The sequence below is a fragment of the Leucoraja erinacea genome, chromosome 4 (assembly GCF_028641065.1).
Source record: "Leucoraja erinacea ecotype New England chromosome 4, Leri_hhj_1, whole genome shotgun sequence".
Taxonomy (NCBI): domain Eukaryota; kingdom Metazoa; phylum Chordata; class Chondrichthyes; order Rajiformes; family Rajidae; genus Leucoraja; species Leucoraja erinaceus.
Genome location: NC_073380.1, coordinates 100,693,009 through 100,714,347, shown reverse-complemented (window position 1 = coordinate 100,714,347; position 21,339 = coordinate 100,693,009). Strand labels below are relative to the sequence as shown.

Here is a 21,339-nt window from a genome sequence, read left to right as displayed (position 1 = left end):
TTTCGCCTCCTGTAGAGCCATTGGAAACCAGGTTAAGTTTGTCTAGAACCATTGTATGTAGGCAATTGACAGAGGAGAGTTTCACCCAGTTAATCTATACCGAGTTTCAAGGCTTCATGGTCAGAGTGTTCATTCATATCATCATATGGTCCTACTCACATTACTGTATGTCTATATTCAATAAGGTGTGGTGTTTCTAACTTTGCATATTGCACCTTGTAGGTTGTTAAGTTTCTACTCCATAAGGGTCTTAATATGGTGCCAGTGTGGATCCATCTGTAGCGCTGTTGCATTGAAGTTAAAGCGATGGTTCTCCACTGCCGATTTCTCGATACTATGGCAACAAGGCCCCGTTTATTGTAGAAGTGTTCCCACAGCAACTTAATTCAATTGAAAAAAATAAATTTGTATAAAAACATTAAAATGTCCGTATTGCTTTAACTTATTTAAGTGAATGTTAACCAATATTTGGAGGAAGTGGTGTGGCAGCCACACCGCCAGTAAACACGGTTCGTGGCTTTGCGGTTGTTGTGATGTATTTTTTGAAGTTGCAAGCCAGCATTGGTGCTGTTCTTTATTTTCATGTCCACTTCCTGAGGACAAGATGGGTGGCTGATTAGAATGGCTACCGGGCACAACGGTTTAGAGCCTGTCACTATTTTATCAGCTTTGATCTTGGTTTCTTGGTGGGAAGTTCCTGGCCAAATATTTCCTCTAAGTTTTATGTTACAAGCTAAACGATACAACGTTTCTGGGAAAATGATTAATGGGATGTGAATATTGATGGTAAGACCAGTAGTTACGACATATCAACAGAATGCATGGAATAGCAAATTGGATACACGATTGACTTGGTGTAGGATGCAGCTGGTGATAATGAAGGGTAGCTTTTTAGATTGGAAGCCAGCAACTAAAGCTATGCCACAGCGATTAGTGCTGGGTCCTTTATTATTCGTCATATATGTTAATATGAAGAGAATGCAGGTAGCATGATTAACAAATTTGCAGCTGACACTAAAATCGATGGTAGAGCGGCCAGTAAAGACGATTGTTGATGGTTAGACGATATAGATCAATGGGAAATTGGGCAATGGAATGGCTGATGAAATCTAACTCAGACAAGGGGCGGCACGGTGGGGCAGCGGAAGAGTTGCTGACTTACAACGCATTCGGTGCCAGAGGCGTGGGTCCGATCCAAACTACGGGTGCTGTCTGTACGGAGTTTGGACGTTCTCCCCGTGACCGCGTGGGGTTTTCTCCGAGATCTTCCCACCTACAGTTTTGTAGGTTAATTGGCTTGGTATAAAAATGCAAATTGTCCCTAGTGTGTGTAGGAAAGTGTTAATGTGCAGGGATCGCTGATTGGTGCGGACTCGGTGGGCCGAAGGGTCTATTTCTGCGCTGTTTCTGAACTATAAAAGTAATGCATTTTTGAAAGTTAAACCAGGGCAAGACATGCATCATGAGAGGAAGGCACTGGTGAACAAAGAGACCTTGGTGTACATGCACATAGTTCCCTGAAAGTGCCAACATAGATAGATAGAGTGATGAAGAAGGCATATGGTATGCTTGCCTTCGTAGGCTGAGGCGTTGAGTGTCGGAGTTGAGATATCATGTTATAGCTGTACAAATCATTGGTTAGGCTGCACTTGAACAGTATTGTGTACTGTTCTGGTCGCCGTGCTATAGCAAAGATATAAATAAGCTGCAGAGAAGCTTCACAGAAATGTTCCCTTGACTGTAGGCTTGTGATATAAGGAGGCATTAGATAGACTGGGACTGTTTTTTTTGCTGCAGCAAAGGAGGCTGTGGGGTGACCTTATAGAGGTTTATAAAATTATCTTGCATAGATAAGTTGAATAGCTCTATCCCAGGGTGGGGGGGTCCAAAACTAGGAGGAAGGTTAAGCGGAGGAAAAAGATTTAAAGGCAGTAGTGAGCATCTTTCTTGAAGCATTGCAGTTTGTATTTTGAAGATACCCACATCAATGTTGGAGAAGGGTTTCCAGGATTTTAATGCAGCAACTGTGAAGAAATGTCAATATATTTCCATGTCAAATTGATTTGTGACTTTGAGTGTAATGACTTTGAGTGGAAAGTGGTGCTAGTCTCAAATATCCTTATTCTCTTCACACTTCCTGGGAGACGAGGTTATGGCTTTGTGAGTTGGTGGAGTAATCTTACTGAGTTGCTGTGGTATATCTTTTAAATGGTATGTAAATGCAATATTGCCAGAGGGAGTGAAAGCTTATGGTGCATGGGATGCCAATCACATTGACAACTTTGCCATTGAAGTTCTCGAGTATAGTTGGAGCTCCAATCATGCAGCCTATAGGAATATTCTAACACACACCTGGCATGCCTTCTATTCCGTGGAAAGTCTTTGAATCTTTGGAAATCCAGATGACACTCACTGTTGGATACCCAGCCTCTGAAATGCTCACACAGTCACAGTGTTTAACATGTTGCCCAGCTACATTTCTGCCCAATTGTCACCCCCGTATTTGGCAGGGGCTTCAAAAGTGGATGCGTCATTGAATGGGAGGTGATCAGTATATAATTTCTTGGAGATGTTTATTGCTTCGAACTTGTGTGGTACACATCTTACACCTGCCACTTAGTAGTCCGTCCTCCATTATTGACTGTTTTGTTTGCAGGCATCCAATGCATCATTTTTAGAGGAAATGGATTTGAACTATATGCAGCAATGAGGTTATATCCACATTTATGAAATAACAGTGGGGAGATTGTTGATGAAACACTTGAAAATGGTTAAGCCTAGAATACTGTCTTGAGGAACTCCTGATATGGTAGCCATCTCATCCTTACATTAATTTCTGACCAATCATTCCCATCAGGAGTATCGCTAGAAGATTATTCCTTATTCCCTTTTATAAGTGCAACAGGAAAACCGAGACAGGTATCTAAAGGAATTCGTTAATGATTGGCCAAATTCCCACACTTTCTCAGCCAACTGTATTTGACAAGAGTAAGATGTTTCTTGATGGTTAGGAACCTACCAAGGGTATATATCAAACCTAAAACCAAACCGTGAAACAGCATGGAAACAGGCCCTTCGACCCACGGATTCCACAACAACCATTAATCACCTGTTCCCATTTTCTCATTCACCTCCTACACATTGGGGGATTTTACAGGCACCAATTAACTGACAAACATGCACATCTTTCAATAACATTGAGGATTAATTAAGTTACTGGCACTTTGATGCACATACATTTTCAGTTTCTATGTTCCCATGGAGACATAAATCATTCTGTTAGGGAGTGAACTGGACATTATATAAAATGGTAGATTTATAATGCCGTGAATTACTGTCATTCCTTGAATTATTAAAGTAATGTGTTCTGGGTATTAGATTTGGTAGATTATGCCTCAAATCAAATAAAGAATGAAATAAAGGGAGGGAAACAAACATTGGATTGGGGAACAAAGTACAGACAGAGCAAGAGTTACAAAAAGGACAGTTTGACATATTTCATATCTTCAACAACTAATTAACTGCCTTAAAAAAAAGACAATTGTAATTGTTTGCTTTTTGAACAAAAAGCGTTATGAATTCCATTTATTCATAATTGTTGAATTTTGTGAAATGAGTATTCACCGTGTTACTTGCCACACAACCTTCTTTAGGGAGGCTACTGGGCATTTAAGGTGCAAGTTAAAAACAAGGGGAATGGAGGATGAAATGCCATTTTTGTGAAGCAGTCCAAAGGTCCTCTCCCACCACATTGCTGATTGATCGGGCATTGGTAATGATATCATTCAGCTGCAGTTAATTTTTAAGCAAATTCTTTAGTCACAAATTTGACCCAATAGTTTGCTTTCTGTCTATTTATTTATTTATCAATTTATTCACCCAAGGCCTGGCTGTCTATCTATCTGTCTGTCTGTCTGACTATCTCTCTCTCTCCATTTCTATGTCTGTCTCTTTCTCTCTCTGTCTCTCTATCTATCTATCTATCTATCTATCTATCTATCTATCTATCTATCTATCTATCTATCTATCTATCTATCTATCTGGAGATGCCCCGATTTTTCCTTTTTGGAACAAATTAGACAATGTTCCAATACAAATATTTGCTTTACAGTTTCTTTATTACATTGCATAACATAGAAACATAGAAACATAGAAATTAGGTGCAGGAGTAGGCCATTCGGCCCTTCGAGCCTGCACCGCCATTCAATATGATCATGGCTGATCATCCAACTCAGTATTCCCGTACTGAGTTGGATGATCAGCCATGATCATATTGAATAGAACAGAAGTATGCTTTAGTCCCATGATCTACACAACCAAACTTTCCTGTTTGTTATGAAAGCTAAAAATTATCACAGCATGATTCACCAGAATTCACATTTGCATCGTATTCTAATTTATATTATGCTGATACAAAATGTTGATCATACTATTTACCACTATTAGAATGTTTGCAAAAAAATATGAAACGTACTCTCCTGTTTATTGGATGAATTTTGTATATCAGGTAAGATACCAGTTCTGAAGAAGGAAGCTAGCATCAAATACATTATTATAGTGTATATGTTTTCCTGCAGGTAAAAATCAATTTTCAATGATGTGATCAAAACATCTATGGACTGGTAAAAAGTCTCAAATTTTTGAATAGGGCAGAATCTCCCTTAAACTGATCAGGAAATAGAATTTTAAAAAGATACTTAAGGGCCTGTCCCGCTTAGGCTATTTTTAGGTGACTTCCATCAACCGGCGACTGGACCCCCCCCTTCGACATAAAATTTGAACTAGAGTCATTAATCTAACAACAAAAAAACCAAAGTCAGCACTGGTGACAACCTATGTTAACCTGGCGACAACTACAACAACTATACAACAGGAGGTGCAACTCCAGAGCAAATAAAATCATGGGAGACCCCTTCCACCCCTGCAACGGACTGTTCCAGCTGCTACCGTCAGGCAAACACCTCCGTTGCCATGCGGTGAGAACGGAGAGGTTGAGAAGGAGTTTCTTTGATGCAATAGAGGGAGTGCAGAGACGGTTCACCAGACTGATTCCTGGGATGTCAGGACTGTCTTATGAAGAAAGACTAGATAGACTTGGTTTATACTCTCTAGAATTTAGGAGATTGAGAGGAGATCTTATAGAAACTTACAAAATTCTTAAGGGGTTGGACAGGCTAGATGCAGGAAGATTGTTCCCGATGTTGGGGAAGTCCAGGACAAGGGGTCACAGCTTAAGGATAAGGGGGAAATCCTTTAAAACCGAGATGAGAAGAACTTTTTTCACACAGAGAGTGGTGAATCTCTGGAACTCTCTGCCACAGAGGGTAGTCGAGGCCAGTTCATTGGCTATATTTAAGAGGGAGTTAGATGTGGCCCTTGTGGCTAAGGGGATCAGGGGGTATGGAGAGAAGGCAGGTACGGGATACTGAGTTGGATGATCAGCCATGATCATATTGAATGGCGGTGCATGCTCGAAGGGCCGAATGGCCTACTCCTGCACCTAATTTCTATGTTTCTATCTATGTTTCTATGTTTCTTCCCAGGGGCCATTCGGACTGTAAACGCCTATCTCACCAGGGACTAACTCTACTGAACGTTTTTCCTTCCATTATTTATTATGTAAAAGAATATGTGTGTTATGATTGTGTTTATAATTTGTTTGGTTGTTTGGTTGTTTGTCTTTTGCACAAAAGTCCGCGAGCATTGCGACTTTCATTTCACTGCACATCTCGAATGTGTATGTGACAAATAAACTTGACTTGACTTGACATCAAGAGAAGTCAAGCTACACTCATTGGCGTCAAACCCAGTGTTGTCGACTGTTTCCGATAATTTTTCAACATGTTGAAAATCCAGTGGTGACCAGAGACTACAACTCTTTGGGTGACTGAGACTACTCATGACCATACAGGCGACATCACGGCGACCATGTGGTGACAGCCCAGTTGCTGGCAGTCGCCCAAAAAATCGTCTAAGTGGGACAGTGCATTTCGTTGCATTTCGTTGCATTTCGTTGTCTCTGTACTATACACTGACAATGACAATTAAAATTGAATCTGAATCTGACAGGCCGATTATGCAACTACTAAGAGTTATGCAGTAGCATAGAAAATGTGATATCAATTTCTTCCATCAAAATTTGACATGAATCTTTGTTCTTATTCATGTAATATTCCTCTGAAAACAATTTTTTTTGGATGGCCAGTAGATAGCCACAGAAAAAAGTTAAATGCTACAAGTACAAATTAACATATAAAGTAGCATTTCATGCTCTATCTGAAAAAAAACCTAATTTAATACTTCAAATGATCAAACATTTGGTCAAAGGGCCACAGCCATCTGCAGCTATTTCATTGATGAATCTCTCTCCATCATCAGACAGAATTGAGGAATGTTTGTAGTGTCAGTTCCACCAATTACTCAGGTTAAGGTGCTTGAACCACTGTCCCCTATAGGCTAATATTGCCAAGTAATATAAATGCCACATAGGGTGCTGGTAAATATCATCTCAAATAGGTCCCTTCAACAATCTATGACATTACCATACAAAATCATTCTCACCACTGACATCCTAGCCGTTCCATAAGGAAAACATTTATCGGAACCGGAGGCCAGATATTCTGTGGCTAGCGGTGCCCAAAACCTTTCAACCATCTTTCAACCTTGTGGCTAAGGGGATCAGGGGGTATGGAGAGAAGGCAGGTATGGGATACTGAGTTGGATGATCAGCCATGATCATATTGAATGGCGGTGCAGGCTCGAAGGGCCAAATGGCCTACTCCTGCACCTAATTTCTATGTTTCTATGTTTCTATCCGCAAGAAGCAGCAGTGTGAGAGAATGCTTTTCCCTCACCAGGATGAGCATAGAGTTCCAAAAGCTGAGCAAACATGCCTTCTGCCAACTGTATACCAATTACAAGAAGCACTGCAGCATTTTGCCTTTTAAAGCACCTCCCGAACACACCAACCGCTAACAACTACAAGTCAATGACACCAGACACATTGGCATCCAACATCAGCTATTTGCCTCCCATGCTACATACCACACGATAGAAATATGTTGCCATCCATTCAACATTGCTGACCCAAAATACCTATGACACTGTGGGAGTTCATTCACTGCAAGCAGTGTGAGGACTACATCAGTTTCAAGCACAATACAAAAAATGGCAAACATACAAACACCTTTCTGGTGATAACCAGAACCCATCAGAGTAAGTGAAAACATTGCATGAAATGTTACTGAGGAAAAAACTAAAAGCCCTGTCCCATGGTACGAGTTAATTCCAAGAGTTCTCCCAAGTTTGCCCTGATTCGAACTTGGAGATTTACGGTAATGGCAGTACTCGGGGCTCTCGTGGACATTTTTCATCATGTTGAAAAATCTTCACGAGTCTTCCCGTGCTTACCTGCCGTTAGCTAGTCTTCCCGAGTACCTGCCGTTAGCGCTAAGAGACGTCCCCGAGCTCCGACGTACCCGCTACGTTCATTCTCCGTGCTTACCACGAGTTGGATTTTTTTTTTAAACTCGGGAGAGCTCTTGGAATGAACTCGCACCATGGGACAGGGGTTTTAAAGAGCAATGCCAAGGGGAATACAACAGAATGGGAAACAAATCATAATCAGTTAATAGAGATAAATAGCTCCACAAGCAAGGCTCAACATATAATTCACAAGTGGCTGCCGACAGTGGGTTAACGATAGGCCCCAGGTAGAAATATTTATCATATTTTAAAGGCAGAAGGGGTGTCTTTAAATTTAGATTACTTGTGGTGCAGCTGCAATTAGGAATAGATAATGAACATGCTTTTAAAAAGTAACAACAAATTAGGTGGTTTTCATCACCACAATGATGTTACATTGTAAATTAACTTGCATTCTTCCTTTCACATTCATAATAAAATTGTTTGTAAGACTCAATATCCTTTGATCCTGTGTGATTTGTTACTAGCCTACCTTCAGAATATCCAGAAATAATTCTGTACCCTGTTTGTCTAGAATTTGTTCTCCAGGAGGAGGTAAAGAGGAGGTGCAATGAGACCTGGGTGTGCCTGTACATCAGTCACTGAAAGTAAGCATGCAGGTACAGCAGACAATGAAGAAAGCTAATGGCATGTTGGTCTTAATTGCGAGAGCATTTCAGTGTAGGAGCAAGGAGATCCTACTGCAGTTGTACTGGGCCCTGGTGAGACCACACCTGGAGTATCGTGTGCAATTTTGGTCTCCTAATTGAGGGGTGGACATTATTGCTATTGAGGGAATGCAGCATAGGTTGACCAGGTTAATTCCCGGGATGGCAGGACTGACATCTGATGAAAGAATGGGTCGACTGGGCTTGTATTCACTGGAATTTAGGAGGATAAGAGGGGATCTTATAGAAACATATAACACTCTTAAAGGATTGGGCAAACTAGAATATGTAACAGTTTTAGAATAAGTAGGCTATTTTGGACTGAGATGAAGAAAAACTTCTTCACCCAGAGAGTTGTGAATCTGTGGAATTTTCTGCCACAGAAGGCAGTGGAAGCCAATTCTCTGGATGTTTTCAAGAGAGATTTAGGTGTTAGGGCTAAAGGAATCAAAGGAAATGGGGAAAAAGCAGGAACGCGGTAATGATTTTAGATGATCAGCCTTGATCATATTGAATGGCGGTGCTGGCTCAAAGGGCCGAATGGCGAACTCCTGCATCTATTTTTCTATGTTTCTATGTTACTGATCACAGTTATCTCAGTCTGAGCAGGAACACGGTAATGATTTTATCCAGAATATCCAGAAATAATTCTGTACCCTGTCTGTCTAGAATTTATTCTAACATCAATTAGCTGCCTGCCTTTGCTCATCACTTTTAATGTTGGAAAACAAATGCTAATTCCCCCACACATTTTCAGGGACATCCTTCAATCTTTTCTATTGGGAGGCTGCTCGAAGCAACTGAAATTATAGAAAAACCAAGTGGTAAATTTGTGAGATGAGTGGTGTCTATAGCTGCCTCAATAAGTGCAAGCATCAAATAAAGAATCAAACATCTGGACCATAGAATGCTCAATCTACAAATTAATAGTTTGGGTCCCGGCATTCAGAAACACCTTGCTTCAGGTGTTACCCGAGAGAGTTAAAATACTCCATCACGTGGCATTCTTAATATATATGCAATGCACCAACTGAAAACTTAATAGATTTTCTATTTGCATTTCCACTACCTAGTAAGGTAAACAGAAACCTGTTCTGCCATCTGTCAATTCATTGAAATTAAATTTTAGGTTTCTTAAGGAGTGCCATAACAATCCTCACATGTTAAATAGTTATAGCCATGGGGACTAAAGATTAAAGTACTTTGTACGCTGAAGTTTCTTTTGTTGAAAGTTACTTGACAGAATATTTTATTGAAATGATGCCCATTTAGCAGTTTTTGTTTGGCTCTAGTTTTGTGGTCTATGATTCAAACCTCCACCTGACCCACACATAGTGAGAAAATGCACCTACATCATGTTCTTCCTGTAATGAAAGGCTGCTCAGACTGAGATGACTGTGATCAGTAACATAGAAACATAGAAAAATAGATGCAGGAGTTCGCCATTCGGCCCTTTGAGCCAGCACCACCATTCAATATGATCATGGCTGATCATCTAAAATCATTACCGCGTTCCTGCTTTTTCCCCATTTCCTTTGATTCCTTTAGCCCTAACACCTAAATCTCTCTTGAAAACATCCAGAGAATTGGCTTCCACTGCCTTCTGTGGCAGAAAATTCCACAGATTCACAACTCTCTGAGTGAAGAAGTTTTTCTTCATCTCAGTCCAAAATAGCCTACTTATTCTAAAACTGTTACCTATTCTAGCCTGCCCAATCCTTTAAGAGTGTTATATGTTTCTATAAGATCTCCTCTTATCCTCCTAAATTCCAGTGAATACAAGCCCAGTCGACCCATTCTTTCATCATATGTCAGTCCTGCCATCCCGGGAATTAACCTGGTGAACCTATGCTGCATTCCCTCAATAGCAATAATGTCCACCCCTCAAATTAGGAGACCAAAATTGCACATGATACTCCAGGTGTGGTCTCACCAGGGCCCAGTACAACTGCAGTAGGATCTCCTTGCTCCTACACTCAAATGCTCTCGCAATTAAGACCAACATGCCATTAGCTTTCTCATTGTCTGCTGTACCTGCATGCTTACTTTCAGTGACTGATGTACAGGCACACCCACGTCTCATTACACCTCCTCTTTTCCTAATCGGACACTATTCAGATAATAATCTGCCTTCCTGTTCTTGCCACCAAAGTGGATTACCTCACATTTATCCACATTATACTGCATCTGCCATACATTTGCCCACTCACCCAACCTATCCAAGTCACCATGCAGCCTCATAGAATCCTCATCGCAGCTCATACTCCCACCCAGCTTTGTGTCAGCCGCAAACTTGGAGATGTCACATTTAATTCCCTCATCTAAATCGTTAATATATATTGTAAATAACCGGGGTCCCAGCACCGAGCCTTGTGGCACCCCACTAGTCACTGTCTGCCATTCTGAAAAGGACCCGTTAATGCCTACTCTTTGCATCCTGTGTGCCAACCAGTTCTCTATCCATGTCAATACCCTACCCCCAATACCACGTGCTCTAATTTTGCACACTAATCTTGTGTGGGACCTTGCCAAAGGCTTTTTGAAAGTCCAGATACACCACATCCACTGGCTCTCTCTTATCCATCCTACTTGTTACATCCTCAAAAAATTCCAGAAGATTAGTCAAGCATGATTTTCCCTTCATAAGTCCATGCTGACTTTGACCGATCCTGTCACTGCTTTCCAAATCTGCTGCTATAACATCTTTAACAACCGACTGCAGCATCTTCCCCATGGCCGATGTAAAGCTAACTGGTCTATAATTCCCCGGTTTTCTCTCTCCCTCCTTTCTTAAAAAAATGGGGTTACCCTCCAGTGTACACAAACTGATCCACAGTCGAGAGAACATTGGAAAATAATCACCAATGCATCCACGATTTCTAGTGCCACCTCCTAGAGTACTCTGGGATGCAGACCATCAGGCCCTGGGGATGTATCTGCCTTCAGTCCCAACAGTTTACTTAGCACCATTTCCTGACTAACGTGGATTCCCTTCAGTTCCTCCTTCCCACTAGATCCTCAGTCTCCTATTATTTCTGGGAGATTGTTTGTGTTCCTAAGTGAAGACAGAGCCAAAGTACTTGTTTAACTTTTCTGCTATTTCCTTGTTTCCCATTATAATTTCACCTGTCTCTGATTGTAAGGGACCTACATTTGTCTTCTGGTATGTGATTCCAGGTACACATTTAAAATACAACAAAATACTTAAAATGACACATACTTGCTGAGAACATATTGGAGATTGTACAGGGAATGTTAATTACTTACTAAGCTTGAAACAGGCCTTCATCCATACACCATGACTGGAAAGCACACAAACAAAAGCTTTTCACTGTACCTCGGTACTCGTGACATAAGTAAATTAAACTACATCATTATATTATTTGCATATCACTCTGTTGATAATGTCATCCAACAGGTTTTATTGATGACAACAATTAATGTTATTGAGAGTTATCTCTTCTCCACAAACATTTCTGTCTTGTGGAAGTAATCAGTTTGATGAGTCCTATAAACCAAAATACACATTTCCTTCTCCTCTCTCCGTGTCCTACCTTGTCTGCAAGTGATCAAACTGGACTTGAAGATTGTCATTCAGTTCTGTCTGTTCGTCCAAGGAACGCTGCAGTTTCCTGATCTGGTTCAGTGACTCGTCCAACTAAAATAACATAAATAAAAAGGATAATCATAATCAGCGTTGGTCCATACATTATACATTTCCCAGTCTTAAGGGCACATATATACTTGGAAATGAGGTACAGGCCATGGTTAATTGAATTGTGAATGTATGTATTGTAAAAAGTGGAGATTATCTGCTGGAAATCCAAATTGGTATTCTCATCTTGACTAAATATAATCAAAATGTGAACATAGCACGTATAAAACACAGGGTTCAGCACTGGTTCCTGTAACTTATAATGCATCAGCATTAACTTTCATCAATGCTTAATGTAGCTGCACTAACCTCCCATAACTTAGTGTAGTTTATGCAAAGGAACAAATTGTTGTCCATTTCTGAATGAGCAAACAATAATTTAACAATAGATAACAAGGTGCTAGTGGGTCTCAGCAGGTCAGGCAGCATCTATGGAGGGAAATGAACAGACCATGTTTTGGGTCAGGATCCTTCTTCAGACTGATGGATTAAGGGGAGAATATGGTGAAGACAATGAATGGGAACAAAGGGGGCCTTTTCAGGTTGCCTGCGGGTGTGACTAGTGGTATCCCGCAGAAGTCGATGTTGGTGTAAAGTGGAGTCATGAACACACTGTGTCTTTACTACTTTTATTGATATCACATAACCGTTGCTGCCCTAGCTGTACGTGGTCTGTCACCAGAGCTAGAGAGGGATCAATGGGTGGGGAGGTTGCAGTTATACTTCTGATATGGGGAGTGGTTAGTAGTGGTGAGGTCACTATATTAAAGGTACATGCACATGGCATCTACAGTTGGGTCTGCTACATTTCACCTTGTATGTTAATACATTGATGATGGCAATGATGGCTTTGTGACCAGGTTTGTGGATGATACCAAGATAGGTATAGGCAGGTAGTGTTGTGGAAGCAGGGAGGCTGCAGAAGGACTTGGACTGGCTGAGACAGTGGGCAAAGAGGTGGCAAATGAAACACAGTGACTGTGGATACAAGGACAATATCATTCCATTGCCACTCTATTCAAAGCAAGCACAGAATGCATTGAGCTAATTTGGGGAGGGATGCATTGTTGCCAGCAATACTGCCCAACTTCACTTTGAAACCTGTTATAGCACGTAAGCCCTGGCATAATCCGTGTGCACCTCCAGGGACTAGCTTAGTCTTTGCAAAAGCCTCCCAGGTTTTTTTTTTAAATCATTCTGAATCATGACAGCAGTAGATGTACTTTTAGTAACATCCACCTAACTAGTTCCTTCTCTGCACTCATGGTTCAGAATGATTTAAAAAAAAACACCTGGGAGGCTTTTGCAAACTCTGCAACTATGATTGAGCACACTAAGGAGTGACAGAGGTCACATGCTTATGTTAATATTAACCTTTTTTTCACCCAGTTTTATTCCACCAAGGAGGTCTTACCTTCCACTACCTGCAACCTGCGGCAACCACCTTTAATTAGCATCGCAACCGGATTCATCTAAAAAAGTACCGATTTTTTAAAACGGCAACCTATTTTTAGTCGAGGCCGGTTTTGAATGTTTTGAAATAATCGCCGGAATATAGAAGAAGCGGAAACCACTTACGACCATTAGGGAGACTGACAAAAAACCTCCGGGAACCTCACGGAAACCTTGGGTGGGGCGCAGAGTCTCCAGAGGTTTCCGTTCAGGTTTCCTAAGTGGGACAGGGGCATTATATTACAGTGTAATTTACACTCTAATAGGGGTGTGCATACCATACCCTCATTATCGTCATGCTTTGGGTCATTAACAATGCAAAATAAACCCAGCTACATGAACTTATTTTATGCATAGTTCAGAATAATATTATAAATAAGTTTCAATCGTGTTCAATTCATGTTAGCTGGGTCATCTAAATCACTGAACTAATTATAGCATTCAGCATTTTGGCATTCAAATGCTGCAAAACTGAACTAAAATGACAATGGTGTCATGAACAGGTGAACAGAAACTGCTTTTATTCAGAAGCACAGAACACAATAAGATAAATCACATTAAGGCACATCTCTGTGGACAATAATATATATGCTGGTAAGCACTTGCTGTGTAGAGTCATAGAAACTTAGAAACATAGAAAATAGGTGCAGGAGGAGACCATTCGGCCCTTTGAGCCAGCACTGGCATTCATTGTGATCATGACTGATCATCCCCTATCAATAACCCGTGCCTGCCTACTCCCCATATCCCTTGACTCCACTAGCCCCTAGAGCTCTTTCTAACTCTCTCTTAAACCCATCCAGTGACTTGGCCTCCACTTCCCTCTGTGGCTGGGAATTCCATAAATTCACAACTCTCTGGGTGAAAAAGTTTTTTCTCACCTCAGTCTTAAATGACCTCCCCTTTATTCTAAGACTGTGGCCCCTGGTTCTGGACTCGCCCAACATTGTCCTATCCATGTATCCATTTTTCCTGCATCTAGCTTGTCCAGTCCTTTTATAATTGTATATGTTTCTCTAAGATTTCCCCCTCATCCTTCTAAACTCCAGTGAATACAAGCCTAGTCTTTTCACTCCAGTGAATGCAAGCCTAGTCTTTTCAGCCCTGAGGTTTAAAACAGATCCAATGGGTATAAAGAAAGCTGTGAACCTGTGTTGAAGCTACACCGTGCGTTTATTTACCTCTTAAACACCATTAGAGTGCGATACCGACCCATCAATTAGAAGGAATACTGAAGAGGAAATCATCAGCCAAAAAAAACAGTCCCTTCCCTCGAGTAAACCCTTACCGCATACACACTCTCTCCTGGAACGGTACTTGCTCTACATGTAACCAACTGCATGGCAGGATGCCATCAACTGGCAACACTACTCTGGTGTCATATCCTTTAAAAATGTCACTGGAGCTCAGTCAGGTATGTAAAAAAGAATGACATTGTGTTACCTAGACTTCTTGTACACAAGTGCACATCAGTGGCATTAGGCACCAGCTCATCAGAATAAAAGGAGAGCAGTGAGCAGTACTAACAATGACACAGACCAGTAAGCTCGGGATTTTTTTTTGTATTAGATCCCAAGTAATCGCATGCAATTATTGGGATATAATACAAAAACAATTCTTCTTCACCAGAGCAAATAAACAGTATATGGAATTTAATCTACAATGTCTCAAAGATTGATCTCAAACCTCCACCATACTAACAGATTTAGGATTTATCCATTCACCTTTCCTTTCGATAAGCATGAAGAATGCAATGTGGGTCCATCACATACCTCTTCAACTACTATGTTTTCCTGTTATATTACTTCTTTCAATGTTCCCAGCTAGACTAGTCCCACCTGCCTGAGCTTGGTCCACATCCTTCCAAACCTGCCCTATCCTTGTACCCATCTAACTGTTTCTTAAACGATGGGATAGTCTCAGCCTCAACTGACCAAATTGAAGAGAAGGGAGGAGCCAAGGAAATGGCCGCAGGAGGTGAAAATTGGAAGGGAATAAATGAGACAAAATGGTGGTGGTGCCAACTGAGTGAGGTGGTGAAGGCTTGTTAATCTCAGCTGCTTCATCTGGTGGATATGGAAACAGGGGGAGATGAACAGGAACAGAGCAGCAAGGTATAATATATTGCTGGAACTGGGAAATACAAACACTGCATTTGCTAGGAATCTGTAATTATCAACAAGGAAGGCAATGTGGGCATTGTGAACCTAACAAAATAAGATGGAAACCATACATGTTATCTTAATAAAAGCCAAACCCAATAAGATTGCAAACCAATTAGTAAAAAACAGGAGAGGCGACAGTATTCATTCCTTCTTATCAAAGTGAATAACCTTACATTTCCACAATTCTTATGCAGATACTTTCTGTCCTTTTCGCAATTTACTTTGCAACCTAGATTTATATTATCTGAGGATTTGTTATATACTACTCGGTTGTTTTGTCATTTGTAAATATAGAGTTAAATAGCAAAGCACTTCTTACAGATCATTATGCCATTCCCATAGAAATAACATGCTAACTTGGTAAAGGACATATTAGTCCTACTTTCTCTTTTACATTCACTAACTAAACCTATCCTTTTTACTGTTTTGGGTTGCAATATTTCAGGTGCCATTTTATTGAATCTGAGATATCTGCCTCATTTCTTTGCATTTACTCTGTTTAACTACGGCATCGGACTAGACCGGGTCGAGATGGCCTGTTTCCGTGCTGTAATTGTTATATGGTTAACACATCCTTGAAAACCGCATTATGTTGATCGTGCTTATTCCTATTTTGTTATGCCCCTGGCCCATTTAGGAAACCTCTGGAGACTTTGCGCCTCATCCAAGGTTTCCGTGCGGTTCCCGGAGGTTCCTGGAGGTTTTTGTCAGTCTCCCTACCTGCTTCCACTACCTGCAACCTCCAGCAACCACCTGCAACCTCTGGGAACCTTGGGTGGGGCGCTATCATTTTAACAATGGGTGATATTGTAGATAGTGACGATGGTTGTCAGAAATTGCAGCGGGATCGTGATAGGTTGGGCAGGTGGGCTGATGAATGGTTGATGGAATTTAATACAGAGAGATGTGAGGTGTTGCATTTTGGGAAGACTAACATGGGAAAGCGCCTGGACCTGATGGTATACCCGGTCGTGTTCTAAAAACCTGTGCGGACCAACTGGCTGGAGTTTTTACGGACATTTTCAACCTCTCACTTCTGAGGTCTGTGGTTCCCACCTGCTTTAAAAGGGCATCAATAATACCGGTGCCCAAGAAGAGCAAGGTGACGTGCCTCAATGACTATCGACCAGTGGAACTAACGTCTGTGATGATGAAGTGCTTTGAGAGGTTGATCATAGCACATATCAACTCCTACCTCGACAAAAACCTGGACCCACTGCAGTTCGCTTACTGCCACAACCGATCAACGGTGGATGCGATCTCACTGGCACTCCACTCTGCTCTGGACCACTTGGACAACAAAAACTCATATGTCAGGCTATTATTCATTGATTACAGCTCAGCATTTAATACCATCATCCCCTCCAAGCTGGTTACCAAGCTCTCAGATCTGGGTCTCTGCGCATCCCTCCGCAATTGGATCCTCGACTTCCTCATCCACAGACAACAGTCTGTTCATATTGGTGGAAATGTGTCATCCTCGATAACAATGAGCACGGGAGCACCTCAAGGCTGCGTGCTCAGCCCCCTGCTGTACTCACTCTATACTCATGACTGCGTAGCCGGACAAAGTGTGAAATCCATCATCAAGTTTGCCGACGACACCGCTGTTGTGGGACGTATCACTGATGGGGACGAGTCAGAATATGGAAGTGAGATCGACCGATTGACCAAATGGTGCCAACACAATAACCTGGCTCTCATCACCAGCAAAACCAAGGAACTGATTACATAGAAACATAGAAAATAGGTGCAGGAGGCCATTCGGCCCTTCGAGCCAGCACCACCATTCATTGTGATCATGGCTGATCATCCCCAATCAATAACCCGTGCCTGCCTTCTCCCCATATCCCTTGACTCCACTAGCCCCTAGAGCTCTATCTAACTCTTTCTTAAATCCATCCAGTGATTTGACCTCCACTGCCCTCTGTGGCAGGGAATTCCATAAATTCACAACTCTCTGGGTGAAAATGTTTCTCACCTCAGTCTTAAATGGCCTCCCCTTTATTCTAAGAATATGCACCCTGGTTCTGGACTCACCCAACTTTGGGAACATTTTTCCTGCATCTAGCTTGTCCACTCTTATTATAATTTTATGTTTCTATTAGATCCCCCCTCATCTTTCTAAATTCCAGTGAATACAAGCCTACTCTTTTCAATCTTTCCTCATATGACAATCCCGCCATCCCAGGGATCAATCTCATGAAACTACGCTGCACTGCCTCAATCACAAGGATGTCCTTCCTCAATTAGGAGACCAAAACTGAACACAATACTCCAGATGTGGTCTTACCAGAGCCCTATACAACTGCAGAAGAACCTCTTTACTCCTATACTGGAATCCTCTTGTTATGAAGGCCAACATTCTATTAGCTTTCTTCACTGCCTGCTGTACCTGCACGTCAACTTTCAGTGACCGGTGTACAAGGACGCCCAGGTCTCCGTGCACCTCCCCCTTACCTAACCTAACCCCATTGAGATAATAATCTGCCCCCTTGTTTTAGCGGCCAAAGTGGATAACCTCACATTTATCTATATTATACTGCATCTGCCATGCATCTGCCCACTCACTCAACCTGTCCAGGTCACCCTGCAACCTCCTAACATTCTCTTCACAGTTCACATTGCCACCCAGCTTTGTGTCATCCGCAAACTTGCTAGTGTTGCTCCTAATTCCCTTTTCCAAATCATTAATATATATGGTAAACAGTTGCAGCCCCAACACCGAGCCTTGCGGCACTCCACTCGCCACTGATTGTGGACTTTGGAATAGTAGGATAGGGACCCACAATCCCATTTACATCAATGGTGGTGGAAAGGGTCAAGAACTTCAAATTCCTGGGCGTGCATATTTCCGAAGATTTTTCCTGCTCCCAGCACACTGATGCAATTATAAAGAAAGCAAATCAGCGCCTCTACTTCCTGAGAAGATTACGGAGAGACGGTATGAGGACTCTCTCGAACTTCTACGGGTTCACAGATGTGAGCATGCTGACTGGTTGCATTGTGGCTTGGTTCAGCAACCTGAGCATCCAGGAGCGGAAAAGAATGCAGAAAGTTGTAACCACTGCCCAGTCCATCATCGGCTCTGACCTCCCCACCATTGAAGGGATCTATCGCAGTCGCTGCCTCAAATAGGCAGCCAACATCATCAAGGACCCACACCATCCTGGCCACACACTCACCTCTCCGCTACCAATGGGCAGAAGGTACAGGAGCCTGAAATCTGTTACATCCAGGTTCAGGAACAGCCGCTTCCCCACAGCCATCAGGCTATTAAACTCGCCAACAACCAGACTCTGAACTGTAACAGCCTATTGCACATTATCTGCTTATTTATGTGTATATTGAACTGAACTGTTCCGTATTTTTGCTTACAATATTCTGTTGTGCTGCAGCAAGCAAGAATTTAATTGTCTTATTTGGGACACGTGACAATAAACTCTTGAATTGACTTGACTTGTATTGGGCCAGACCTACACAGTGAATGGTAGAGCTCTGGGGAGGGTTGTGGCACAGACGGATCTTGGAGTGCAGGTACATAGTTTGTTGAAAGTGGCATCACAAGCAGAGTGTAGTCAAAACGGGTTTGGGCACATTGAGTATTGAAGTTGGGAGGTCACGTTGCAGTTACCTAAGACGTTGGTGAGGCCACATTTAGAGTAATGTGTTGAGATCGAGCCACCATGTTATGGGAAAGATGTTGTCAACTGGAAAGGGTGCAGAGAAGATTTATGAGGATGTATCAAGGACTCAGGGGCCTGAGCTGTAGGGAGTGGTTGAGCAGGCTAGGACCACTCCTTGGAACACAGGAGGATGATGGGTTATCTTATAGAGGTGTACAAAATCATGAGAGGAATAGATCAGGTAAATGCACAGAGTCTTTTGCCCAGAGTGGAAGAATCAAGAGCTAGGTGAGCGGGGAAAGATTTAATAGGAACCTGAGGAGTAATTTTTTCACACAAAGGATGGTGGGTGTATGGCACGAACAGTTGGAGGAGGCAGTTGTCGCAGGTACTAACGGAAATTTTAAGAAACATTTAGACAGGTGCATCAATAGGATAGGTTTAGAGGGATATGAGCCTATTGCAGGCAGGTGGGACTACTGCAGATGGAACATGTTGGTTAGTGTGGGCAACTTGAGCTGAAAGGTGTATGACTATATAATTCCTGATGAGATTATCAGGCTAATCATCCTGAAGTTTTTTACTTACTTCCTCTAACTTTCAGTTTTGCATCTTATCTTAAAAACAATTCAACTATGCCAATATAACTCTTTCCCAATCGATCAAACTAAAAGAATGTTCTTACAGGTATAGCACAGTGTAAACTGGAGTGTAAGTCAGAAGACTAATTATTCCAGATTCTTGTTCAATTGGCTCTTAAACAAATGCAAGGTTTAAAGTATCATTTTGAGTGCTGGTCACCTTCGTCACAAACAAACTCTTTCCTACGCTTGCTCTAAAATGGCTCTTGAAAACACTGAAATACAACTACCACTCCCTTCCATCCTGATAACATTTTGTAAGCCTCCATAGGTCCTCTCCGAAGATATTGATTTGTACAGGTTCCAGTCTATTAATACATTTTGCCCCAGAGCTGGGGAATCACCTCTGCACTCACTGCCTGATGTAAACATGGAAACATAGAAATTAGGTGCAGGAGTAGGCCATTCGGCCCTTCGAGCCTGCACCGCCATTTAATATGATCATTGCTGATCATCCAACTCAGTATCCCGTACCTGCCTTCTCTCCATACCCTCTGATCCCCTTGGCCACAAGGGCCACATCTAACTCCCTCTTAAATATAGCCAATGAACTGGCCTCAACTACCCTCTGTGGCAGAGAGTTCCAGAGATTCACCACTCTCTGTGTGAAAAAAAGTTCTCCTCATCTCGGTTTTAAAGGATATCCCCCTTGTCCTTAAGCTGTGACCCCTTGTCCTGGACTTCCCCAACATCCGGTGCAATCTGCCTGCATCTAGCCTGTCCAACCCCTTAAGAATTTTGTAAGTTTCTATAAGATCCCCTCTCAATCTCCTAAATTCTAGAGAGTATAAACCAAGTCTATCCAGTCGTTCTTCATAAGACAGTCCTGACATCCCAGGAATCAGTCTGGTGAACCTTCTCTGCACTCCCTCTATGGCAATAATGTCCTTCCTCAGATTTGGAGACCAAAACTGCACGCAATACTCCAGGTGTGGTCTCACCAAGACCCTGTACAACTGCAGTAGAACCTCCTTGCTCCTATACTCAAATCCTCTTGCTATGAAAGCCAACATACCATTCGCTTTCTTTACTGCCTGCTGCACCTGCATGCCTACCTTCAATGACTGGTGTACCATGACACCCAGGTCTCGCTGCATCTCCCCCTTTCCCAATCTGCCACCAAACACCAACAAATGTTTAGATAAACACAAACCACTTCAATGTCTTAAAGCCATTCAAATTAGCCCTTAGTAAAACCAGTATCTGCATTTCCTCGTTTCTCCAAATTAGTCCTTATATAGGCTAAGAACAGAAAAATTGACCAATAGCAAATAAAACAGAAAATGCAGTTAATGTTTTGTTGTGTATTGTGTGTTCTTTTTAATTGTACCGCTGCTGGCATGTTCGTTTCACTGCACTTTATTGTGCATGTGATGAATAAATCTGATTGATTGTTCAGCAAGTCAAGCAGCATCTATGGAGAGAGAAAAGGCATTTCACATCTTTTTTTATCAGAAATGTAGGAAACTAGAAAAGGAGTACATTTTAAATTGCAGAAGAGTGGCCAATTCTTTGATAGGGTGGTTTCATGATAATGTCTCCTGATAATGTGGATAGCACAGATGGCGTTGGTTCCAGCTGAAAAAGCGTGATGGAGGCTTGCCAACTGATTTTTCTGGTGAAGGCCATCTGATGATTTTTCTGGTGAAGGGAAGAGAGATGACAGAG

The 21,339-nt window shown here is 41.9% G+C and overlaps 1 protein-coding gene across 1 annotated transcript in view; it reads right to left on the bottom strand.

The window, feature by feature from the left end:
- LOC129696734 (coiled-coil domain-containing protein 102A-like) overlaps window positions 1–21,339 on the bottom strand; it is a 466,367-nt gene that overhangs the window by 137,433 nt on the left and 307,595 nt on the right. The window contains exon 8 of the mRNA XM_055634868.1: window positions 11,687–11,790. Within this exon, the coding sequence (XP_055490843.1) occupies window positions 11,687–11,790 (104 nt within the window). The remainder of the gene's footprint in view (window positions 1–11,686; window positions 11,791–21,339) is intronic.